The sequence below is a fragment of the Oryzias latipes genome, chromosome 21, assembly GCF_053564925.1.
Source record: "Oryzias latipes strain Hd-rR chromosome 21, Olatipes_Hd-rR_3.1".
Classification (NCBI taxonomy): domain Eukaryota; kingdom Metazoa; phylum Chordata; class Actinopteri; order Beloniformes; family Adrianichthyidae; genus Oryzias; species Oryzias latipes.
The window spans coordinates 29,772,966-29,799,968 of record NC_136257.1 but is presented as its reverse complement, the minus strand read 5'-3'; the positions used below and the strand labels follow the sequence as shown (position 1 = coordinate 29,799,968).

The 27,003-nt window shown below is 40.8% G+C and overlaps 1 protein-coding gene across 2 annotated transcripts; it reads right to left on the bottom strand.

Moving 5' to 3' along the window:
* Nucleotides 1-1,433: 1,433 nt before the first annotated feature.
* mrasa (muscle RAS oncogene homolog a) lies at nucleotides 1,434-22,069 on the bottom strand. 2 transcript variants are annotated; one of them, XM_011489965.4, is made up of 6 exons: nucleotides 21,691-22,069; nucleotides 14,569-14,828; nucleotides 11,930-12,083; nucleotides 10,649-10,748; nucleotides 10,196-10,275; nucleotides 1,434-4,855 (listed from the first exon to the last, which is right to left on the bottom strand). In XM_011489965.4, the coding sequence occupies exons 2-6, from the start codon at nucleotides 14,759-14,761 to the stop codon at nucleotides 4,753-4,755; spliced, it is 630 nt and encodes a 209-aa protein (XP_011488267.1). In that variant the 5' UTR covers nucleotides 14,762-14,828; nucleotides 21,691-22,069; the 3' UTR covers nucleotides 1,434-4,752. The 2 variants fall into 2 exon arrangements, with proteins under 2 accessions (XP_011488267.1, XP_004082041.1); XM_004081993.5 differs by having other exon boundaries at nucleotides 14,569-14,824; nucleotides 21,691-22,068.
* Between the last annotated feature and the right edge of the window lie 4,934 nt (nucleotides 22,070-27,003).

The window sequence follows — 27,003 nt, the reverse complement described above, 5'->3', positions numbered from 1 at the left end:
TTTCTTTTTTTCCACATTCACATTACTTTCTGAATAGCACCTCTGCAGAAGTGACATTTTTTTGTCAGGCTTCTGCGTCCTCTGTTGATTTGTGATAATGGACACCTCCCGGGGGTCTTTTAATTATGCCTTTTTTTTGTTTTTGTTTTGCAAAAAACCAAAAACCTGCGATTTTCCAGGACATCATTCCCAGAGCAGCGGTAGTTCATTAGAAATTCGCTTCGGAACAAGTCCGTCCCCCCTTCCCCTCCTTGTTGCAGGGACCTTTTGACCTTCCAATTTTTTTGTCTTTTACAGATTTGATCTTTCCCAAACAGCATTTTTTCATCAGCTTTACAACGATTAAAAAAAAAAAATACTCAGAAATGCAATTTTAAGCTTAATTTTCTTAATGCATGTCCTCCATCATCAGAAAAAAAATGCCACGAGAAAAAATGTTAAAAACACAATTTTTAGGAGAGCGAGTCTTTCCGAGTCACCAGAGGCTCATGATATAGCAGGACTTGTGTTACAATCTGTACTCGATTTCTTCAGCACATATTTATTTAAAAAAACGTATATTTTTGTCCTATAGTGTAATCTGATCAAAAACAGAGAGAAAACAGTCTATAGAAAAACGTTGGTTTAGCACATTCACTCAAAAGTTGAATCATAGTCATGTCTAACAGGCCTTTGAATTTTATAAATAATGGCTGAGCAGTATAGCTTTTTATACTATGCAGCTTTTATACTGTACGACTTTTATGTACTCTAACAGAAACTTAAGATGCACTAAATATGTTATTTTTGAAACGAAAATTCAATGAGTCCATTTGTCAAATCCTGTACAGTGCTGCCCTCTTGTGGTGAAAACTTTACATTGCATCTAGCTGCTGTACCTTGCTGGTAAAAGTTGGGACACAGTTTATATACAGAGCAAATGAGCTTTGCAAATTTCTACATTATAATATACATAAAGATTATTACATTAAGATCAATTTAGCATTTAAATTAGCTTTTTCTCTCCATCCTTTGCGCATTTAGAACTGATGCTATTAGATTTTAAATCTTCACCACTCAAATGCATAAATTTCATCCTTTTTTTGTTTTTTTTGGTGAGAATTACATTTATCTAGTAGCCCATGACTCCAGCCAAGCGCTGCTCACCAATTTCATCCCAACAAGAACATGGATGTGAATCAATTATGGCGCCGCAGCAGAGGCCGCGTGCGCCTTTTTCCCCAACGGGCCTGAAATCGATGAGGCAAAGATGAAGCTTTCAGCATCGCGCAGAGCCGGACCCCATGGACCCTGACGGCTCTGAAGATTAATGAGGGGAGCTGCTGCTGAACAAGCAAGTGGCCTCTCCAGCAGCAAGCATGTTCGCCACGACTGATCAGCCGAGACTCCTGACATCCCATTAGCCGTGGCCAAACATAAACAACACGAGCGAGTACAGACACAATCATTTTTCTTTTATTGAAAAATTTTCAGCCCTGAGGCTAGAAGCTTCGATTAGAAAGGCCACAGTCTTCAAGCCTCGTCTAGCTCCTCAGTTTCACAAAGCAAAACCCGACACAACCTGCCAAAAGGGAACCAAACGTAACCTCGAATAAAAATAAAAAATAATAAAAAAGAAGCAGACATTTGAACTGAAGTTCCTTTTTTTGCTCCTTCCAGGAAATGAAGTTAGCAAAAACCCTTTACACCCCTTAAATCCCTTTTATACGGAAGTTGTTTCAGGCATAAATCAAAGTAATATGCAATTCAGACTTGGAATATGAAAATACATTTTGAAAATCAGAATTCAATAGAATAAAAAAATCACAACTCAATATGACAATTTTAAAAATAAACAATAAATAAAAACATCATCAATTGCATTTTGAGTTATAGGTCGTTTATGCCAAAATTCAAATGCATTTCACAATTTACAATTTGATATGCAATCTGACCTTTCATTTTCAAAATGCAGTTTGCTTTTTACTATGCAATATTTCCAAAGGACATTTCAATCCACGGTTTGCTTCACACTCAATTGATGGGAACTTAAAATCTATTGCATTGTAATTTTCCATGGGGGGGGGGGGGGTTTGTGTCAGAATAGTCTCCCCCAGGTGTAAGCATTTATCCGAGTCAAATTCACCTTGAAATGCTAACTGTCAGACTCTCGTCAGGGCGGGGCCTACCACTTGCATAAATTTGCTGAATTGTCAACTAAGAATTGCATATTACTTTTGGATCACGAATTCTAAAAAGTCAGCATTTCTCATGCTCCAGTAATAAAAAGCAAGGGCCCCTCTGAACAAGATTGTCCCTTTAGGTTCACATTTACAGGATCTAGATTCTCCTTCAACACTTGGTCTCCTCAGGATTTAGTGTTTTCATCAGCAGCTTCGAGCCCAAACCGAGCAGATTTGTTGGTTCAGAACAAACTAAAATCTCTTTGTTGGGGTTTTTTTTCCTTCTAGCTCAACCCGATTCATTTACAGAAATATGCAGAGAACAATTTTGAAGAGAAGGTTTCTTTTTATCCTGAAATGTTGGAGCTCCTACAAAGCTGAGGATCAAAACTGTCCCTTCATCGTGGTCCAGTGCTAACAGCTGTGGTTCATAAAGGGCCTATATCATGCTATTCTCAAGCCTTTTATAGTAAACGATATCCATGCACATGATATTACCTTTGGCACAACGAAGTACATATTTGATCAAATATTAGTTATTTTCCTGAGTTTCATGACGTCAACCTAGAGTGGGCCTCAGCGGCGTGTCTGCGTTTCTCCCGCCAAAACCCAACGGGGACTTTTGCAAAGATGGATGGGCACATTCTGCATGTGAACCAAAAGCGTTTTTGACGATCACCGCTGGCTCCGCTGAGAAAGTGGGTGTTGCATTAGCGCAGACTCTTCCTGGAAGGGGCGGTTCCTCACTCATCTACGTCACAATGTGAGACGTCGCTCGTTTTCATGCATTGGGAGGGGATTGGTGCTCAGAGCGCAGGTTTTTAGAGGAATATGTGTGAATGGAGAGGAAAAAAAACAGCTTTGGGGTTGTTTTTTGTGAGGAATTAACATTATGATACATTTAAAGGCTCAGAAAATTAGATACAGCATTATATAGGCCCTTTAAAAGCCAAAAGGCCTTAGAGCTGCAGGGGGAAAAAATATTTCAAATTGATATTTATTTATTTTTCTTTGTCCAGGCCTGGAACAAACTGAGGTAATACAATAATAAATTATTCAGTTTTGAAAGAGAAGCAAAATATCAAGAATACAAAAATGGTATCAAACACTCACGATGCAACATTCTCAATATACATTTTTTTTTAGTATCATTTCCTCACCGACCATCCAGTTTGTTTCTTCAAAATCAGTATTTTAACTCTAAGGCTTCCTTCATCAGTAGATTGGATTTAACACTGTGCTCCTTCAACTCAGTTAGCATCAAACCTTTCTTCCCGACACTGCGAGGACGCTCGGCTCCAACCAGCCGGCTTCACTCCGTCCGTTCGCATTCACACGGTTTTCCTTTTGCCCTGCAGCTCGCTCACAGATCTGAGAGAAAACGTGCCGATAGGAAAGTCAGAAAAAGGGGTTTCAAAAGTGCAAAAATGTCTTCCTTCAAGAGTCCAGACTGGAGAGTCGTCCACCCAAGCTCAGGCTGATAACAGTACTCGCCATTTAAGAAATTGTACATTCCCATCCACTTCACCACTAGCAAACAAACAAACAAACACAGAATTCCAAAGTGAGGACTTCAAACAAAGAAGCTGCCGGTAAGCCTCACGCTCCGGCAGCTCTGGCAGATTCCCGGGAATTGTCGGACAGTACTGAATTCTTCAAAGTGGGAAAAGTCCCTGGATTGAAGTAAAGTGACATCACGTGGATTTTGGTTTGCAGCCAGAGCAGACGGGCTTCTGCGGCCACCACCATCCCTCATCTTCATCAACGCCTCCGTGGTCCTCTGTGAAACAGCAGGGATTTTGTCCACACGGACACCTAAAAACCGTTTTCATAAACGTATCAAAAATATGGAAAGTAGCGACGGAGCCTGTAAAAGCAGGACGTACTTGGACTCGTACAGAACTGCTCATGATCGGCTAAGTTTCCCCAACTCTGAAAAGGGTGCAGAGTGGTTTTGGTGCCGCATCCATGCAGGGAAAACGACCCCAAAGCGTAAACATGGCTCTTAAAACCTGTTACAGATACTTCCATGATTCTCCTTAACGTTCTACGTGGAAAACTGCCGTTTTTATGGCCACAAACTACATGTCTTTGACTTGTTCCCACCTCACATTCCCAAACTGGAGTATCGGTGCACTTCCGCTCCATGTGACATCAAAGTCAGTGCCATCTCATCCAGACGTGTCCTCGAACCTTCAGAAAAATGTTCCACAAAAACTCAACAGTAGCAGAAACGATCGTCTAGAAAATGACAAGATGCAACTCCCCCCCCCCCCCAACGAGAGTTTCTCGTTTTGGCACCTCTCCCTTTTGTGCCGCTCGCTTCTTAATAAGTTTTTAAAAAATTACAATTGATTGAGAAGATTGGCTTGAACACAGATGGACCTCCGTGAGGAGGGAGGCTGCAGTCTTCATCGCTTTGGATCCATCATCGTCGTCGTCGCCCGCCTCCCCCTCGTTGTCTTTTGTGCACCGGTACAAAACCACTGCTGTGGAGTGGGTCCCTGACATCCAAAGTTGTGTCCCTGTGTGGGTGTGTGGGTCAGTTTGTGTGTGTGTTTGCCGTAGGCGATTCACAGGCCAGGACAGGTCACAAGATGGAGCAGTGGAACCTGTGGGAACCCGTGGACCGCTCTGCCCTCCACTTCATCTTCTTCTTCTTCTTCTTCTGGTTTCGCTCTGGAACCTGTTGCCTGCAGATCCAGAGAAAGGAAGCAGAGTCACGTGTGAAAGAATTCAATTAAAAGCGATCAAACATCTGGCAGATCCCAGTTTGCTGCAGGAAGGGAGGGATTGTGGGTAAACAGGAAGAGTTTGTTCCTGAGGGTTGAGAAGCGCTGGTTCCTTTGCTGTGAAGCAGCAGCTAGTTAGAACAAACTTCAGAGCGTGTTCTGGAGTTCATGATGTGCATGATTGGGGTTTTGAGAAACGTGTTCATACATCCGCACCTGGGAATATTCTGACACTAGGACTTAAAGTAATATTTGACCTCCATCATCAGAAAAGTGCTACAAGAGCATGTTTAAAAACAGCAAAAACACAATTCTCATTGGAGTGGGTCTTACAGAAATTAACTCGCACATCTGCACCTACGGGAATGATGACGCTGTAAGACTACAAATGCAGGAAACCCCTCCACCCGTTTAGAGATGAGCTCGTGAACGTTTAAGCTCACAGAAGTGGGGAAGTCCGTCTCATCTCCTTTCCCGGCAGAGGGGAGGTCTGCTAATGTAAAAAAAAATTAAAATAAAATAAAAATCAACGTAATCTTTTTTTTTTTTTTGGACACGAAAGCAGACAGGATGAGGCGCCACTTTACCCGCCATGAACTACTGATGTACTAAAGTGGAACAGAAAAAGCAGGCTTTAGTCGTGTCAAAAATAATACACAAGAACTTCTGGACAAAATGAAAATATTTAGGTTAAAATCTTAAGATCAGTTCAAATATTTCTGCTGCAACAACTAACCATAATAAAAATAATAATAATCCCTATGCCTCCATATTTTTCTGTATTTAATCTATGGTCACATATACAACAGCGGCCGCTAATCTTGAAGATTCTGCCGCCGCCCAACGTTTTCCTGACAATGGTTGGCGTCAGTGGCGGTTCTACCCTGAATTACTCCCCGGGCGAGACCCTCCTCTGGCGCCCCCCCCCCCCCCCAATAGAGTCACTTTGTCCATTTATTGTAACTGAAAATACAGTTAGGAAATATTTAATAAACACAAATAATCTGAAATAAATATTATAAACTACAAATCACACAAATAATACACTAGAATAAATGTAACTGCAGCACTAAGAACAGAAAACACTAACTAAAACCTAACCTTTGTGGCCTTCCTGATGCAAGCTTGTCAATAACGTCATCATATGAAATCTGCTCCCCCCCTGAATGATTGATACTAACAACAGCAGGTTAGTGAGTTGCTCCTGAGACATTGGTGATCTCAGGTATGACTTGATCAACTGGAGTTTTGAAAAGCTAACAGCAGCAGCAGCAGCAGCAGCAGCAGCAGCAGCAGCAGCAGCAGCAGCAGCAGCAGCAGCTGCAGCAGCAGCAGCAGCAGCAGCAGCAGCAGCAGCAGCAGCAGCAGCATGCTACCATCACAGCTTATTTAACATTATGAACTAATATACAACAATAAAACACAACAAAAACTTTGTGTTACAGCAGAGCAGACACACACACGAATCATAACTAATGTTACAAGTTAAGGCAGAGCAAACATTTAAGAATAAATATCTTAAAAATGACGTTATTTGCAATATTTGGGCCTACTTCAGTTTTGGTCATGATAGACCAAACAAGAGATTTTTCCTCTGCAACGTTGTTGTTGTTGTAGGGCAGGTAGCATTCGAATTTAGAAAACGTGCATCTAGCTATGCGATAATACCCTTTTCTTTGTCTCTTTTCTCCTCTTCTTCTCTTTTCTTTCTAAATTGGGCACCAGCTTTGACCTTTTTTCTCCATATTTCAGATGTTTTTGCATTTAGCATAAATGTCCTGACATAGGTATCAAGTCTGTCGACTAAACCAACTGTCATCTAAGTGAAGAATTTTTTTTGTTTTCCCATTTTTTATTTGGGCATTTCACACAAAAATAACCAAAAAAGCATGATTTTTTTATACCTTTTTTATACCCGCAGCCCCCCCCCCGTTCGTCATACATTTCCAGAAGGAGCACGTGCAGCTGCACCCAGGGGCGCCAATTCGCTACATGGCGGCGCAATTTTTATTTTTATTTTTTCATCAAGCACTGAGCCGCGGCCCGCGACCGTTGCCCCCCTGGAAGAAGATCCAGCCAGGTTTGCGCATGCGTTTTGCGCTCCGTGCTCACCTCTCAGGCTGCACCCTTCACCCCGCGCCCCCTCCCTTCTCCTTCTTCACCCCGCGCCCCCTCCCTTCTCCTTTTTCACGCCGCGCCCCCTCCCTTCTCCTTCTCACACACATTTGCGTCTACTTCTCAAAGACAGGAGAGAGCGCAGCTGCGGGGCGGGGGCGCCGCCAGGTTTCAGGCTGTTACAAACTCTGTGATATAAGTAAACCAATAGTGATGCATAAAGTATTTTACAAGAGCTGAGCCGCTGGCGCCGCCCCTCCGTCATTTTTCCGCCCCGGGCGATCGCCCGTATGGCCCGTGCCTAAAACCGCTACTGGTTGGCGTGGTCATAAATGCCGACAGTTCCTGCCACCGGTCTCCCTCTAAATGTGTGAGGGCAGTGGCTGACCCATGTCAACAAATGGCCCAGTCGCCGTTTCATCTCAACAACTTCTTCAAACCTCTGCGGCCGAAAAATTGCGATTGTCGCAGCCCGATTAGAAACGCCACCGTGTGGCTACCTGTCGCATTAGCTAAAAAACGATTTAGGTCATTTAGGTGGCCGCACGTTGGCATTTTAGCATATGTGACCGTAGCTTTATTCTAAACAGCGTTTCTTCTGTTCAAATGTTGTGACTGCAAAGAATTGTGGGATTGAATTAAACTTTCAGGGAAAATGGCTGGATGCACTTCCTTTTCAATTTGCAGAAGTCCAGCATTCTTCCTTCACTTACAGGTCATTTCTCTCAGAAGGGATCGTTCCACTTAAAAAAAAAAAAGGGGTTTGGGACAGACGATGCCTCACCTCTCTACAGGTGTGACAAATCCTCAACCAGCTCTTGATGATACTTTCTGTAGTTTGAGCGTCCTTAACAAAGTAACAAACTAAAGCCTGCATGCAAGGCCAACTGCTCATAAAGCATGGTGAACAGGAGTGAGAGCACGCAGATGTTTCTCATCGCCACACGGGTCATGTGTGATGACTGCTGGGGGAAGATCCACCCTGAAGATGAAATCGTGTGTGAAAAGAGTACTGGAGAAGCTACAGTTAGCAATATTGGAAATAAACAGCACTTTATTCACTCAATCATACTATTGGTTCAGGCACATTCATTTTTTTTCTTAGACTCAAAATATAGTTTGTTGTGGAAATCAGAGAATGTTGACTCTTACCTTTCTAGATTTTAAGTTACCAAAATAAAAGCACTACAAATTTCCCTAAGTAAAAGCAACTTTTATATGAGATACAGTTGCAGTGCTTAACGTTGTGATCATTAAATAAACAGAATGACAATTTTATTACAATGGAAGACGTATTAAAGTTTTTTTCTAGGTCGTATTAGAAAAAAATGAAAATAAAAAATAAACAAAATGTGTTCCGGTTAAATCATATCACCAGACTCTTCCCAATACAGACCCCTAATTCTGTGCCCCAGCCCTTAATAAAAAAATATGCAATCTTAAGTTTGACAACAAGAGGGTGGTGTTGATTCAGCTTTGCTGGTTCATATTGTTTGTTCCCCAGAGCCAGCCACAATTAAGAGGATATGAGTCAACTTACAGTATGTCCTAAAAGCCCATTTTTCTGAGATGACCAACGCAGACAGGAAATGGATCTGGGATGTTTCTTTCCTTAGTCAGCCTTTCAGCATGAGAGCCACAGGCCTTGGAAAGAACCTCACGGGGTGTTTAAGTATTTTTATGACTGTACTTTCTATGTACGACGGAGTATTAGGGCCACCAAAAAAAAAAAAAAAGTAAAATTACGAGTTTTTAATCACCTAAATTTAGGAGATAAAAACTCGTAAATTTATGAGAAAAAACTCGTAATTTTACAAGATTTTAAGTCATAAATTTATGAGAAAAAAACTCGTAAATTTACGATATTAAGTGGAAGTGAGCATGCAGAGCAGCAGGTGAACGCCGTGCAGCAGCAGAGCAGACCGACTAAACTTTGTTGAACAGGTGAGCTGAATGAGCTTGAACGCTCCAAATATCTGGAAGCTCATTTGTTTGATTTACAATTTATTAAAGTTTTATTTATTGATGGTTGGTTTGCAGGATCCCTGCAGCCCGATGAAGCCATCCGTGTCCCTGCAGCTTTCCACTTCAATCCTTTCTTCCTCCACCAAAAACAAGATCTCTACGTTTGTGTGACGCTTCCGTCTGAGGAGGAGGATCACTTTTTTGGCATTTTCAACGTTCTACTGCTAATATAATAGACTATTTTCATTCATCTTTGTTGTTTAATGATATAACGGGACGTTTACTTCCGCATTGGTGTTCGGATCTGATGACAGGTTCATGACGTAAGGTGACAGATGAACTTCAGGGTTTGTGAATGAAAAGGAGAATAAAAGCTGCAGCGATCCACTGCACCCAAACGTGTCTCTGAGCTCCTTATTTTACATATGAAACTCCGCTTTACTGACACTGAACCCCAGAAAACCGGCTCCACTGACAATCTGATTTTGAGTCGCCAAAGGTTCAGAAACTGTTTGTTTCAAACCTATTATAAACCTGGAAATAAAGCTTCACAAAAGGCTCCACATCTTTCATCTTCAAGCGATGCTTCGATAAACGGACAACTTCGGTGTTTTCTCCTTGTTAATCTATGACTTTTTTCTCGTAAATTTACGAGATAAAATGTCGTAATTTTACTTTTTTTTTTTTTTTTTTTGGTGGCCCTAATACTCCGTCGTATCTATGGAAGCCTGTTGCATTCAGTCAAAAATGGAAAAATCGCCACCTTTTGTTTTTTTTAAAGTTTGTTTTTTTAAAATAAGTGGGTTTTTTGAACTAGGTTAACACGTTTTTCTAAATATTTTTATCTTTCCTGAGATAGTTTAAAAACTACAAGTTGATCGGCAATAAGAAACTGACCAGAAGCCACAACATGTCTGTTTTCCTGGATGAACAATTCATTTTTGTTTGTAGTGATGGAGAAAATGAATTACAACCGAAGCGATCAGTTCAACAGAACACACCTGCTGAGTTTGTAGTTCTACACAATTTATGCCGGAAAAAAACTATCCAGAGAAACAATTACAATTTCCTTGGAGCGAATTTAATCTGCTTCCATAACTTTAACATCAAAGAAAATGATTTTTTTCGTAAAGCTGTGCTAAAATATATCTATCCCAGAGTTTCTTTTACTCAGAGTGTACGACTCACAAACCAGAAAGGATGCAAAGATGAAGAAGTCACCTTATAACTCGGACCAGTTCATGGAAGGCTTTGTCCACGTTCATCGGAGGATCCTTGGCACTGGTTTCAATGTAGGTTATCTGGGAATAATACAGAAATGTCTGAAATCATCTGATGAAACAGTTTTCTACATTAGAATTGACAAACAGACAGACACTAATATTAATCCCATGTTAGCAGGAAAAGAAATGAAGCTAAATCTAAAAGTTCTTGAAACCTATCAGTAAAACAAGGATAGAGATTTAACTTTATAGACTACTACTATCTGGAACAATAAAACTTAAAGTGTTTAAAGAAACAAATACAGCAATTAAGTCGTCTGCTTCTGAGAATGAAATGAAAAATGTCAGATTTCAGAAAATAAATTACTTTTATTCGTCTGCAGATTCTTCAGTGCAAACCTGTAACGTAATGAATCTGCTGGAACTCTAAAAGGTCAAAGGTCAAACTTACGTTGTGTTTTGCAGCCATCTCGTGGCCCTGCTCTGCGGTGACCTTTCGTAAATGCACCAAGTCCACCTTGTTAGCCACCAGCACCATGGGGAAGGCCTCTCTGAGATAAAAAAGGTCAAACATTTTGGAAAATGGTCTTCATTTCCTATAAAAATCCTTTTTTAATAAACCCAGTTGACGTGCAGTATCAGTTAACATTCATCCTGGGCTGCACAAACTGGAAACGTAATGTTACTGAAAGGTGTTAAATTTCACAAATGGCTCTTATTTTGGGAACAAGGCACAGCATGATTGTGCAGACATCAAAGTCCCGTGAAATAGAAGCGCCGTGAATGTCAGACTGTAAAGTCTCAAAGATCTTTCTTTTAGAACGCCCAACAGTTTACAAACTTACTGTGGGAATTCCTACATGGTGCTGTAAACCTTCATAAACACTAACAAGAGATGTGGTCTGAAGCCAGGTGATGGTTATTAAGAGCCCCAAGAATTGCCGTTATAAAGCAGAGGATTTGACCGTCACCTGTCAGGTTCTTCCATGAGTGACACTTTTAATCTTACACTTAAACAAAAAGGTGAGATTCACCCCAGAAGAGCTCTGTTCCACACAGCCACAGAGGCAGAAAGCTTTTAATGAGTATAATTAGTGAGACAGGAGGGTTTTTTGGGGATACCTGACCTGGTTTGAGTCAGCCTCTAGCCTCAAACAGGAAGTCTTACTCTTTGTTACAAAACCACTGACTGTAAATGGGAACTAGACTGAAGGACCCCCCCCCCCCCCCACACACCTGGTGTTCCAAACAGGAAGTGAAAACCCATAGAGAAATACACACCTGTTGGTCAGAATAACCATTCTTTCGCTGCTACATTTATTAACATGTTCTTGCAAGTTATTCAAGTTTTAAACTGACCAGTCAGATTCCTCAAAAGAATTTGGTGCCTGCTGGCCCCCAGGTTCAACTTTCCAAATGTTTGACAGATTTTGTTTAGTCCATTTTGAAGTGGAAGAGGTGTGGACTTCCAACAAGCTCAGTTCTGATAGGTTGCCATAGAAATGTTGACTCAGAACGACCCAGACCAATTACAGATTAGCGCCGACATCCGTCTCCAACATGGCGGCGTCTGCATTGTGAAAAAACATAGCGACTGAACTGACTTCATTTCATTAGAGCCATTTCCTTTGGGTGATGTCACTTTCACTGGGTCCAGTTCTCAGATACAGTCAATGGTATAAACGGGTGAACGAACCGTGGTCCTTTCTGTCTCAAAGCTGTTGCACAGTACCTGTCTTTGACCCGCAGGATGAGCTGATGGAACCGGTCCACGTGCTCAAAGCTGGCCTTGTCCGTGACGGAAAAGACGATGAGGAAGCCGTCCCCCGTCCTCATGTACTGCTCCCTCATGGCGCTGAACTCCTCCTGGCCTGCCGTGTCCAGCACTGAGGGGAAGCAAACCCATCAGTCCTTTATCCCAACTTTAGCATCAGCATATTCCGCTTTAAGCTTCATCTAAGCAGATCTTTAAATGTCACACACCTGAGGGTGGCAAATGACTTCTTCCCATTTGCCCCCTCCCCTGGGGGACCATTTAGGTGGTCTAACCCATCAATGGAGGCGTTGGGTGACATATTTACAGTATTATTACCCAACCATGGTTTTAAGCCCATGACCTCCTAGTCTCAGGGCAGACACTCCCCCACTAGGCCACAGAGCCATACTTTTTCTGACTAAACAGTACAGAGTACTGGAAAAATGACTGTTCAAGCGCACTAAGGATATTAGGGTATCTTTATTTTAGATGTTAATAGAAAACTAAGAAAGTCACTTAGAAAAGGAATAATGGAAAAACTCTAGTCTTGTTATTTTTTAATTGTTTTCCACAAGAAGATCATTTGATACGTGATGTGATGCATTGTAGTGGTGTCAGCCACAGAACCTACAGCTTTGCTCCACTGTAGCTGGTGTATGAGAACTAATCATCTGAGGAAACTGGTGAATATTTGTTAAAAAAAAGTTTGTTTCAAACAAGTAGTTCCTAGATCGCTGTATTCCAAGAAATACCCACCATTCACTCTGATCATGAACAGATTGTTGTTTTGGTTACAAACTGGGGTCTAGGCCTGCACTTTAATACAGAACATTCAGGCTATTTGGTCTGAGGTTGTATTATAAAAGTGTCAAATATTACTGTTTGATGGAGAACCTGCAGCCAATCAGAATTGAGTTTTCACCCAGACCACGGTATAGGATGAAGTATGACAGGGTAGACCTTTAAAACCAGGCTTTGCCATGATGCTATAGACCAGCGTTCTTCAACCAGAGTGCCGCGGTGCAATAGTGGGCCATGAGAAATTGCTCCATTTCATTCAGTTGGTCTAGAAAGCATTTACCAACGCCAGGATATCAGCTCTGTGCTCATCCAGGTTGCTCAGAGTAGACAGAAATATTAATTAAAAAGATCATAAAGTACTTTTTCTTCCCCTAATCCAATTCTTTTCTTGGGATACTTTGATATAAATGACTGCATATTGTCAATATAGACTATATAATTAAATTAATGCTTCACTGTACAACAACTAGTTGTATATTATATAATAATATTAAAAAAGAGCCTTATTATTAAGAGTAAGACCTTTTTTTTTTTACATTTCTGGTTGTTGGTGTGCCTTGGAATTTTCATGCAGGACAAAGTGGACCTTAGATTAAAAAGGGATGGAAAAGAAATACGAGTTCACTTGTCCAGCGGGCTGCATCACTCTCCTGCTTTTCTATCAATTTAATACTTATTTTCTCTTTTTTTTTCTTCTTTGCGGTAGTTTTAACCAAATGTCGTCTCTAAAACTAAAACTAAAAATGCTGCAATGAAAAACCTAACTCAAATATCAATTTGAGTTTGAACAAAAGGCTCCCAGTTGATTCTAGAATCAAGTTTAAAATGCCCCATGGCCCCGTCCTATATTAAAGACCTCATAGTCCCTTACCAACCAAACAGAACACTTTGCTCCCAAAATGCAGGACTGCTTGTGGTTCCTAGAATTAGTAAAAGCACAGTTGGAGGTAGAGCCTTTAGTCAACAAGACCCTGTTTTATGGAATAAGCTCCCAGCTCATGGAAGAGAGGCCGACTCAGTTTCTACATTCAAAGTTAGGCTGAAAACATTCCTCTTTGGAGAGGCTTATTGTCAGACTAGCTAGTGTTCTGAGATTACTTAACTTAATGTTAATGTGTTTAAACTTAACAATAAAGTTGTTAGTAGGCCGCTAGAAGTTTAAGCTGGGGTAACTATGGTGCACTGGGGTTCTGTCCTCTTTTCTCATCTACTTCTACCCTCCTTCTCTTCTCTATTCTTGATCATTATTCATCATTTAGTTCCCTCTGTTTGGTGTAGTGCGATTCATGTTCTCTCCCTCTTTCCCTCTCTCCTCCTGGTGGGCGGGAGTGCTTCCAGATTCCAGTTGGCTCATCCATGCTCCTGTACCTGACTGTGTACCTCGTCTCTGGCTAGCTCTGCTCCTGCTCCTATACCTGGGTGTGGATCCTGTATCTGGCTGGTCTCGTGCCCCCAGCCGTCCCCCAACTTGAATTGGATGAAGATCATCTGCTGGACTTTAAATATGTAGTTGTAGAGTTAGATAAGTTAGTTCTTCTCTATGAGTTCTGGTACACCGCCTGTCTGTCCTGGGGGAGGATCCCTCCTTCATATGGACACCCCTGAGGTTTCTTCGAAGGAGGGTCTAAGTGCAGGGATGCCAGTTTAGTTTAGTCTGTTTAGTTAAAGTTTTAGTGTTATCCTATTGAATTCTATGCATTTATGATCCTTTTTGATTGTACATTTACCTTACAACTACCGGTACGAAGCCCATTGAGACTGTCGTGAATTTGGGCTAAACAAATAAAATTGAATTGAAAAGGAGGAAAACTCACCATCAAGTATGGCCCACTGTCCATCGATCTCTGTGTGTTTAAGGTAAGAGTCCTCGATGGTGGGATCATAGTCTGGCACAAAGATCTTCTGGAAAAACTGGATGGTTAAAGCACTTTTACCGACACCTCCATCCCCCACCACAACCAGCTTGTAGGTTGGCAAGTTGTCACTTGGCACTGCGCTCATCGCCATGGTTACCTCTACGGCGCCGGTAACGATGTGGAAGTAGGCTAGTAGGTGGCTGATGAGACGCACCTGGCTTTTTAAAAAGGACAATGAGAAGGGAAACGGGAAACAGAGAGAGGAGTTAAGGCTTTTTTTTTACCCCCTTCTCTTTTGTTGCTGCAGCTGCCATCTCATCACCATGGTAACCATATAAAAGCTTTAAAAAAAAGCATTTAAAAAAAGCATTTAATGCTCCCATTAATAATGTGAAGGATGGCGTTTATGGGTCCCCCATTCAGAATCTCAGAAATGCCATTGTAAGGTTAGGTGAATTCTTTCCAAATACAAGGAAAGAGTCGACTCTACAAAATAAAAGCATAATAATTATAATAATATAGCAAACCCTACAACATGACTAAAGAAAAGAAAAAAGAAAAAACAGTAATTTTTCCATTTTTACCCGCCATTTTTAAGTTAATTGATATGTTTATGACAATATTTGGAAAAAGATCAGTGATGAACAAATGTCAGACTCAATTTGTGCCAAAAACAGTTTTTTTCTTGGAATAACCCTTCCTGGGCGGATGTGAAGCTTGCTTCATCTCTGATATGGACAACATCAGTGAAACTGGAGTTCTGTTTCAACTGTGGCACTTCCTGGTGGTTCAGTCTACTCTCAAAAGTGCAATGTGAAAGCTCACTTGATATCTGATATGGACCAAACCAGTGAAACTGTATTTCTCGCCATTTAGGCCTGCACAATAAACCGCAAATTTATCGTTATATCAAGCTGTGCAATACGCATTTCGCAAAAGACGGCACAAATGTCAATAAATGATTACCGTAAATGTGCTAAAAAAAGATCTTTGGGCAGCTTGAAGTATTTAAAAAAAATCAAATAAATCCATTTATGCATTTGACCAATCGGATGGAGCCCTTCACGTTGTTGACCATTTGGATGGAGCCCCTTTATGTTAGATGTTCGCCTCCTATATAGACGAGGGTCATGTGGAGTATAATTCAAGTTATGTTGACTTATTTAAATTAAACTGTTGCAGTGAAATGGAAATGTTTTTAGTCGTTTTGCTATTTGTTCATATATTGCATGTTATATTGTCATCGCAATATTGATCACAAATATCGCAAATCGCGACTTTTCCTCAAATCGTGCAGCCCTACTACCATTACATCTACTCTTAAAAGAGCAATACGAAAGCGAACCAAACCAAAATGTGCCGACGTGTTTCATCCCCCTCACCACCATCCAACAGAAACAGGAAAACTGTTCTGGTCCAAAACCGGGTACCCGGGAAAACAATTTTAAAGTAAATGTATGTGCCAAATAAATATAAAAGCTAACGTTTGTAAAACAAATGATTCATGCTAACATTTTCTAACACATGTTAATGATTAACTAAAATTTTTGTAGTATTTGAGATTCAAACGTGCTTTTAAAAAAAAGGCTAATTGCTTTGCAGTAAAGACAGTGTTTTTGTAAAACACTTTTAGAGTTACAGAAAACAAAGCAGCGTTTTGTTGCCAGCATTAGCGCCTCGCTGCTTTTGTGTTAACAGCCAGTCTGCCAAGATGCAGAAGGCAAAAATACACAAAGATGCTGCAAGAAACCAGAGATACAAACTGGTTACATATTCTATGCAAAGAATTCCAGACGACATGCATGACATTCCTCGTTTTTAGTTCAGTACGACCGCAGGATGGATTCCTGTGGCTTGTAATTGTGGCCTTTTTGAAATAAGGATAAACAGCCCTGTGAAGTGTGAGATTTGTAGAGGCCTTTGTAAATCAGGAGGATTTTAAGTTGTACAAAAATTCACACGCAGTTTTTATTCCCACAACAGAATCATCTGGAAGGGTCAGACCAGGACAGTTGGCTCCCCAGCATCATGTAACAGAGCCGGCATAAGGATAACAGAACAGTAAAAAAAAAACAGAGAGCCACACAAGTTTGTAGCTCTACTGTATCCCTTCCACAGCTCAACTTTTTAAAAACAGCAAGCTGCCTTCTTTATGTTTTAAATACATCTTGTAGCACCGAGTGGAACCAGCTCCGCCAGTGAGTAATGATACCTCAATCATTGGGATATTTAGCTCCCAAGAGGACATTTGAGGGGCTCTTCTTTACTCTTTGCAGAAACCATCATCTTGTTGGGGCTCACGTTCAATTTCCGATTTTTTCCAGAGCCCCCCCCCCCTACTGAAGGAAAGCACTAAGTACAAACAGCAGACAACTTAAAGCTAATTTTGCTTTTATTTAATCAAACGCAACACAAATGTAACCCCCATTTCTGGGATAAATAATAAATAAATTAACATTCTTGGAATCAAAGTCCCAGCTGTGTTTTTCTTTGTAGTCTAGACTAAAAGGAGACAAACATTCACCTTCAGAGTAGCACCATTTTCTAAAGGATTAACAATACAGCTCATATCTGGGGTCTAAGGTTTTAATTAAATTATAAACCCCGTCTTCGCCACTGTATATATGGGTCCCATGTCTTTGGCGATATGCAAAGCGACCGCTTCGGTGACTGTTCTCCACCATGCCCCTTTCCTACGGGTACCGATCCCCTGTATTGAACGATCCCCGGGGCAACATTCTTCAAGACCACAGTATCGTTAATATCTCACCTAGACGGTTCTGCTATCGGTACTGGAGAAGTCAACTAGAGCTGTGACGGTGTGGGATTTTTGATCACCATGGTGATGAAACAGCAGGAGTCACGGTCAAACCCGCCCCCAACTTTAGCACTTAAACTGGACCAGAGATTATCATTACATTTGGTCAAACGTTGTAAAGTCTGACTCCAATCACCTTATATCTATAGTAAAAGCATTCCCAGTGGTCTTTTATCATAATGCTGTTTTTAACCAAGAATCAAATAACGTCTGTTGTTTTCTAGGACATAGTTTATGCGGAACAGCAATAGTTCATTTGAAACTGGAAAAGTTGACGGCGGGACTGTTGGCGTGGAATAAATGGAGTAACCCTGCCCTTTCTTCAGATCTTCCATCAGTTTACAGTCTCTCCCACCAGCTTACACCCCCTCACATCCCCAACTTAACAAAACCACTGCAACAAAAATGGCGAGAAATATTGGAGCTACCCGTAAAGTTTTGAGCCAGATCCCAAAGATCTAGTTGTTTACAAGTGGATGCATTAGAATGGAGCAGGGAGCTTGTGGCTTGCCGTAGTCGCCTCTAGGTCACATCTACAAGCTTTTTCCAACTGCTTTACTGCATCTGCTTCTGATTCACAGTGATTTGAATAAAGAAATGCTCAGAAAGGAAATTTTACGCTTAATTATCTTTATATAGGTCCTCCATCATCAGAAAAATGCCACAAAAACATGTAAAAAAAAAAAAAACACCAAAAAAAACATTTTTAAATCAGAGTGGCTCTTTAATTTATTCTGTTTATTATCAGCCACACATTCCAGCTTGAAAAGCAGATGTAAATCAAGAACTCATGAAATTACAAAAGTGAAAGCAAAAATAAACCAATAGCCTTACTGTGGATCCAATCGGCAAACCTGCCAACTTGTCAACAGCAAAGGCAACATGCCTAATCAATAATACCAACGTTGTATTACAAAGGCTAGTTAAGTAAATGGTAAATGGCGTATACTTATATAGCGCTTTTCGACCTACAAGGCCCAAAGAGCTTTACAGTCACCGACCCATTCACCCAGTCACACACACACATTCACACACTGGTGGCGGCTTCGCTGCCGAACACCGCCTCCAACCTCCCACCAGAGGCAAGGTGGAGTTCAGTGTCTTGCCCAAGGACACATCGACTCATGGGCGTGCAAGGCGGTAATCCAACCTGCAATCTTACGACCGCCCTACCGCTGCACCACGGCCGCCCCGTAAGTAAAACACTGTACAAACGGAGGCAGGGACATCCTAAAAAGAAATTAACTGACACATGCAGACACTAACCTATTGTCCAAAACATTTTTTCAGGGTACACTCATTCTATAAAAACACAAGATCAGAATACAAAAACAAAACAATAAAATAACTGTTTGGTTGCTCTATAATGCACAACATTTTAAGGGGAACGACAACCTGTGTTATTAAAATATTAGTTTATTTTAGTAACCCTGGTTAACACAACTGCACAAAACAAAGCTTTGCCTTAGCCTGTGACTGACCAACCAAAAAGATTGGAAACAGGATCCCAAAAGTTTCCATTCTCAGGTCCAACCAACACAGCATTTCAGAAAACAGTTCAAAACAGTAGTAGAAGTGTAATGGTCTGGGACCGCTGTGTGACCTGCAATAACTATGAAATCTGCACTTAACCAGATGTCCTATGGGAGAATGTCAGGCCATGAGGTCAAACGTGAACCACACAAACCCTGGTGTAGAAATGGATTCTTTAAAGGCTGAATGCAGCAATCTTCACATGAATGTCAGATTTGGATCTGGGTGCAAAAGTTACAACAAAATAAGACATTTGATAGAGATTTCTGATGTCTAACATTACAGAAAAGAACATGAACAGGGATCTGTTGGTTCAAGACCCACTCCGATCATCTCTTAGCCCATTTTAAAAGTGTTCAAATGTAAAGGAAATGCTTGGAATGACGCTAAAACTTTCTCCTCTGTCCCACAAAGAACCTCGTGTTTGAAGTTCAAATCTGACAACAAAAAAAGCCACACACTCACTTAGCACTCACACGACACCCCCACCCACGCACCATTCCTCTTCCATCCAGCAGGAAACAGCTGTCAGCTGGCTGAAGTCCATCCCGTCCCGCTCGCCACAATGGAGGGAAGGAAAAAGGCTTCCTTCCTTTTCAAAGCCAACCAGTCGTTCAGTTAGTCTGCAGAAGTCACCCAGCCAGGCAAGGCTGGGAGTGTCTCAACCTTTTTTGTTTTTTATGAAACACCATCTTTAGGTCAACTGGATGGATGTCAAACAGTCCACAGACTCAGAATCTGTACAGCAAAGCGTTTTTTTATAGATGCAAGAACCTCTTTGTGTCTTAAGAGTATAGTAGACCCCGAGGAGAATCCATCTACCTGTGACTGTACCAGCTGTACACAACTCACGTCATTCACCGGGCAGCCATGCTAAAGCCAAGTCAGGTCACAACCCTGCAGGGCGCGTCAGGATTTCCCTCACCAAAGAAGTGTGCACTGCCCAACAGCACAACACAAACTGTGCGCCTGGCCTCTGCAGAGCCCTGTGGCTTCAGTTCCAGCGGAACAGACAGCCGATTGGAGGAAAGGGACCATCTAACCTGCATGGGAGCAAACAAAATAACTCCCCCCATGATCAGATCATTTTTGACTTTCAGTTGTCCTGCACACTCAAAGATACAAGACAGAATAACTTCCTTCCTGTCGTAGAGTCCATCGCAACCACAAGTTAGTCAACCCTACATTAATGTCAAAAACGAATAAATAAGGTCTTTACTTAACCAGACTTTATCCACCTGATTCTAAGAACAAATCAAATATATTGCTGCCTGTAATTATTTGATTCTGAATGATGATGTTTTAGAGAAAACTTTGAACAGAGCCTCACTTTAATAACCTTCATCGATGAAAATGGTCTTTTTGGTGTTTTTAACATGTTCTTAAGGTATGTTTCTACTGATAAAGGACATACATGAATACAGCTAAAATTGCATTTCTGAGCATTTCGTTATGAAAAAGGCTTCCTGCGCCGCTCTATTCCAATGCACCCACTTGCAGACAAATAGATCCACGTAGGCCTTTGTTTTCCTCGACCGGCTGTACGGCTGGAGAGCTACGATATCCCTCGCCATTTATGTTGCACCTGCTGCAAGCTAGTAGGACAACATGTAAACAGAGAGCTCTCAGTAGCTGAGAGTGAAAGAAAGTCCCGCCCACGACTCGTGGGTGCATTTCTAATGAACTATAGCTGCTCTGCGGAAACGAAGTCCTAGAAAACAACACAGTTTTTTTAGCATAGTCATAAATAAAAGACCACTGGGAACGCTTGACCAAATAGATCAAAAGATAATCAGACAAGACTTTAACACTTTTAACAGAACCTACCTGGACTTAAATGGTCAAACTTAAATTTTTAAGCATTGCCGTGCAGTTTTCAGTCTCTGTAAGCAGGACATCATCCTCAAAAATCACAGAAATACATCTCCCTTTTTTAACAGCATATTGATGTTTTTTTTATTTTGTTTAGGAAATAATTAAGCTCATCCAAGAATTCCAACAAATATGTCCCATTGCTTCACGTGACTTTACCCTACCTGTGATGTGACTACTGCACATGCGCACACCGAGTACTTGATGCTATAATTATTTTTACTGGATACCATGTCGTGCATCAAGTATAAACCATAAATGAAAAAAAATCTGCTTTTTGTATATATACAAAGGAAGCGTTTTCTCCAGAGCAGGGCTGATCATCTTAATTAATAGGATAATGCCAGCAGGCCGTCAAACCTGCAACCTGTTGGTAAAAAAAAACAACAACATGGTTGGGGTCCTAGCCTAATGTCGCTTTTTTGGGTGAAGCTTAAGTCAAGCCTCCCATTGACTTCCTTTAATGGTGATTAACCATAAAAATTGCGGCTCTCCTGAACGACATCATCATGCTATTTGACGCAGAAGAATCTGCTTCATCTTCTCCACAATTCCTGCTTTTTTTAGCACAAAACTGCGGGTGACTATTTATCCTATTTCTCCCATTAATGTTGAAAACAAACGCGTATTTTTGAGGGGGGCGTTGATTAATTGTATTTATCTTTTTCTCTCGTGCCCACGGGGGATTTTTGTCACAGTCTGCCGAGGCCCGAGTGGGTTTGAGGGCAAAAGAAAACGTCAGTAGTAGAGCCTGAGTAACGGATTTGCTTCATTTCGAAGTTAGCATAAAACAAAAAAAATACTCTGCACGCGGCTCGTTTTAAACAAGCTAGCCTCGCTGAACTGAGGTCGCTTACCTTCACGAGCTTCTTTTCCACGCCGATCCAGAGACGTTCTCACGCCAACATCTTCCTCCTCCTCGCCGTCGTCCTCGGCTTTAAACCACCACCGCCCTTCAACCGGGACTGTGCTGCCCACATCTGCCGAATACACGCCGAGCAGCTAATCTTTGGAGTGCAACAGCTGATGCTATAAATAGGAAAGCTCCATAGCAATTAAGAATGTATGAAATGAATGTCGGTTCTAGGAGATTTGTATGTCTCCTTGTTAACTAGGACTCAAAAGCAGTCACTGCTGTTGTTCAGAGCTTTTTTCTGTTCTTCTTTTCTCTATTTCATCCGGTGAAGGAGTGCGGGAGTTCCCCCTTTTTTAGAGAAATGGACTGTTCCCCTGCGAAGACTTTTTAAAGGGATAGTTCTGTCAAATTCTACGGAAGGGGGAGAGGGCTGTGGGGAAAAAAGGCAATTCTAATAATAATTATAATTTTTTAAAACTGACAATAAAATAAAGGGAAAAAAATTCGAGCCTAAAGCAATAAACAATGAATAAATACTGTTTTTTTTTTTTTAATTAAAAAAAAAACGCAAAAGAGGGTATATTAGAATCCGAAATGTATATGTTTTATTGACTCGACTCGAAGTGCATCTTTTAACAAGTGAGAACCAATTTGGTTGGACTTTGTAGCTGAACATCACGCTGCAGCCAGGGACGCTTTCAGACTCTGGCATGAAGCTGGGAAGCCTCGTCAAGGTGCCTTGTTTGAGAGCAAGAAAATGACTACTGCTAGATTCAAATATTCACTTCGCATTATCAAAAGGCAAGAAAACATGATGAGAGCAGACTCTCTGGCCAGAGGTCTACAAAATAATGATTACCATAAATTCTGGAAGGAGGTTAATCCTATGAATAATCGTAAAACTTCATTGCCATCCAACATTGAAGGTGTATGTGGTGCTGATAACATTGCTGATTTATGGCGTAAGCATTATTCTGACCTGCTTAATTCGGTAAAAAGTCATGCAGTTTCTATTGACAATGTGGATTTTACAGACACAATGGTTATTCGTGCAAGTGAGATTCAAGATGCAATTTCAAAGATAAAAGAAGGCAAAGCATGTGGTCTTGATGACATCACAGTCGAGCATTTAAAATATTCAAGTTTTAAATTACTGCCCCTGCTGGCCATGTGTTTCACTGGCTTTTTAACCCATGGAGTCCTGCCTGATTCAATTCTCTCAGTTGTATTAATTCCCGTCATCAAAGACAAGACCGCCAGTTTAAATAGTCTGTCGAACTACAGACCGATTGCCCTTTCCAGCAACATTTCAAAAATTTTAGAATATGTTTTATTGACTAGACTCGAAGTGCATCTTTTAACAAGTGAGAACCAATTTGGTTTTAAAAAAAGCCTCGGCACTGATATGTGTATCTACGCGTTACAGGAAATAGTTGGGAAATACCTGCATCTGAATACATCTGTATTTCTGTGTTTTATTGATGCCACTAAGGCTTTTGACAGGGTCAACCACCTCAAGCTTTTTCAGAAGCTAATTAATCGAGGAGTGCCCAAATATCTTGTACGACTCCTGGCTTTCTGGTATGCTAATCAAACAATGGTAGTCAAATGGGGCAATGTCTTATCAGAGCCTTTTTATGTAAGCAATGGAGTTCAACAGGGGGGGGATCCTCTCTCCATTTCTATTCAATGTGTATATTCATGACCTATCCACTAATCTGAATCTGTGCAAAACTGGATGTGTTGTTGGATGTCAAACCTTTAATCATCTTATGTATGCTGATGACCTTGTCATTTTTAGCCCCTACAGTGCTGGGTTACAAACACTTTTAAAAGTTTGTTCTGACTATGGCAGAGACTTTGACATAAAATACAATCCCTCCAAAAGCAAAGTAATGATCGTAAGGACCAAAGACGACAGAAATGTAAACTGTCCTGTTTTTAAGCTTTGTGGAACGCCTCTGGAACAAACATCATCTATCAAATATCTTGGACATTTCATTACTGACGATTGGAGGGATGATAGAGACATTCAGAGACAGTACTGTAAACTCTATGCTCAGGCAAATATGCTGATGAGAAAATTCAGTGCATGTTCTCTTCAAGTGAAGTGTTCGCTGTTCAGAGCTTACTGCACTCCTCTGTATACGGCCCCTCTTTGGTGGAACTATGGACGTGGGACATTCCACAAATTCTTAGTGGCCTATAATGATGCTTTTAGGCTTCTGCTACAGGTGCCCAGGTGGTACAGAGCCAGTCAGCTGTTTGTGGACGCTCACATCCCCACCTGTGAAGCTCTACTGCGTAAGCTTACATACAGCCTCATGGAACGCCTGGACAAATCTAAGAACTCAATTATCATGTCTCTGACTGATCCCAAAAGAAGCTCATGCCGCTACACTTCTGCCCTAAGGAAACACTGGATACAGCGATTATACTCTTTTTAAGTTATATCTTTTTACTTTTTATTATAAATACTGTATTTGTATCTTATGTTTTATTTTATTCTCTTTTCTTCCTATGGACCACCTGAGTCTGAAATAAAAGTTTGATGATATTTGTTTTGGGGAAAAGAAGATACTTTTTTCCTAGAGTTACTTTAAAGTTCCTCTGTGATAAACAGCGATCCTAAAGGTCCTCACAGCAGCTGAGAAAAGCTACCTCCTGCTACATAAAGTAAACTCTAACAAATAAATACCTTGCATTGTTTCCCACCAAGCTTCTTTCAAAGGCAGTTTACAGTCTCTTCGAAATGTTGATGTCTCATCTGGTACATCTAGTTGAATTTGTTTAAAGACCCACTCTGATGACTACTGGGTTTTTTTTGTTGTTTTTTTTTTATTTCCTTGTGGCATTTTTCTGATGACGGAGGACATAAAATGAGAAAATTAAGCCCAAATTGCATTTCTGAATATTTCTTTATTCAAATTGTTGTGAATCAAGAGCAGATTAAAAAATACAGTTAGAAAAAGACCTTATTTGTGAGGTCTATAAAACTAAAATACATAAAATGAACAAATAAAAGAATGAGTAAAAAAATTAATGATCAAATATGCAAATTGTAAAATTCACGTTTTGAATCATCCTGCTTTTGTATGGAAATGTTTTTCAAATAACAAAAATCTGACAACATAATCAATATTGACTATTTACAAAATCATTATCTAGTACAGCTTGTCATGTGATTTTAAATACTCGTGGATCTCTCATAACCCAAATCTGTGTTGGTATAGTATAAATGACTGATCAGAAGTTAGGATTTGGATAATTATAAATTATAACTACATGCAAAATAGCAAATGTGTTTCTGTTTAAGAGCAATAATTGAACTATTTACTAGTGTATTTGAACTTAAGTGTAATTTGCAATCATTTTTTTGATCCTCAGTTTGATGTATCTTTGGATGGATTCAAATATATCTTGTTTGTCTTATTTTAGTATAATTTCTGCTTTGATTGCTTGAAATAAACCATTTAGAATCCAATTTAGGAAATGTGCTTGGCTCCCGGTTCCACTCCATGTTGATGCATCCACTTGCAGACAAATGTATGTTTTTGTTTTTGTCTGAGCTGGTATCGGGCTCAGAACTGTACTGCTGGATAGCTCCAATATTGCTCGCCAAGCTAGCAGGGGAGCGTGTAAACAGAGAGCTCTCAGCAATGGGGCATTCCGGCTCGCAACTTAGAGGTGAATTTCTAACGAACTACTGCCGATCTGCAAAAACTATGTCCTAGAAAACCTTTTTTTTTCCGCTAAAAAAATGCATAATTTAAAGGCAGTGCTTTTACAATAGATCAAAAGATGATCCCAGTGGAATCCAAGGCCAGTTCATCGTAAACCACAAATGTCTAAAAATAAAATTGATTAATCGATGAATAAAGTTGTTCTCCTCTTGGAGGGGGGCAGTGGCTCAGGTGGTTGAGCAGGTCGTAAAACGATCAAAGGGTCGGCGGTTCGATCCCCAGTCAACTGTCATCCTTGGGCAAGACACTTCACCCTCCCTGCCTCCAATGTGGCCACCACTGGTGCGTGAACTCGTGTGAATGTCCTGGTGATGGTCAGAGGGACCGTAGGCGCAAACTGGCAGCCGCCTCTGAAGAGTGAGCGAATAATGGACACATCGTAAACGTTTTGAGCGTCTGGAAAAGCGCAGATAAATCGAATCCATAATTATTTTTGGCATATCTCTTCAATAGTCACTACACCATCAGCTTTCACTGAGTCACACAGGTGGTTTGGCAGAGAGTTTTACGCCAAATGCCATTCCTAACACAACCCTGTGTTTTATCCAGGCTGGGGACCAGCATAAGGGCTTGAGCCCCCAACATTGTTATGCAGTTTAGCTTCATGAAGCTTATTACATCTCCTGGGAAACAAACCCTGGTTTTCCATGCACCAGTCTTACACACAACTGAGCCAACATCAGTGTAGTGTTTCTCCTTTAAATTCACTCTGAATTATTCACCGGACTCTGGATAGCAGTCACCATGCTTTTTATTTCTCTCTCGCCCTTTTTACAACTCCCTGATGACGTCATCACAAATAGCCCGTCTGTTGCAATACACTACATCCCTCCTTTTCTCAGATGACTTGTGCTACAAACAGTAACAGAAAATGAGTTAGCCTCTTATACTAAACTTGTAAACATCGGTCATAACATGAAATGAAATACTCCCAATAAACATATCTTGTCTCAAGTTTAACTGACTTCACAAAATAAGTTCCGTTTTACATCTGAAATGCAATCTTTAGTACTTAACTTAAAATATGCTTCACCACTTAACTTCCATCCAGAACAATGCACATTCTACTTAAAACAATCTGCTTAAACAATTTTTTTTCTTTCCTTTTATAAATGGAGAGGGGTGGACTACCCTTCCATTCAACAACGCCGGGGTTTATTCTGCCCCTTTTGTGGCTTTGTTTGTTTATGTGACAAAGTCCTTAAGATGTGTCGGAGCTTTCTTGACTCTTTGAGGTCGACCTTCCTGCTGCTGCGGTGGATCAGGCATTGATGTAATAGGTTCAGCCCCATCATAAAGCATAGAAGTGTCCTGTTCAGGCTCAACCCATAACTTCACGTGTGATACATGTCTCATCTTCTTTTTCCCGTCTTTCTCCAGCCATACTGATGGACCTTTTCGGCTGATGACAGTGTAGGGTTCAGGTTCAAACGGTGTTGACAGTTTGTTCTGCTTTTGCTGACGTAACAGTACTCTGTCCCCTTGTTTCACTGAACTTTCTTTAGCTTTTCTGTGTTTGTCTGCGTCTGAACGTCCTTTCTCCTTCCTCAGAGCATCGGTCCTCCGAACAG

What these genes read in the sequence shown, in the direction of transcription:
- mrasa (XM_011489965.4), bottom strand. Translation starts at nt 14,761, where the DNA reads ATGGCGATGAGCGCAGTGCCAAGTGACAACTTGCCAACCTACAAGCTG. An exon ending in ACAGTGGGCCATACTTGATG is followed by an intron (nt 12,084 to 14,568) that starts GTGAGTTTTCCT and finishes GCTTCCCCTCAG; the next exon opens with TGCTGGACACGGCAGGCCAG. An exon ending in GAACTGGTCCGAGTTATAAG is followed by an intron (nt 4,856 to 10,195) that starts GTGACTTCTTCA and finishes CTGGATCTGCAG; the next exon opens with GCAACAGGTTCCAGAGCGAA.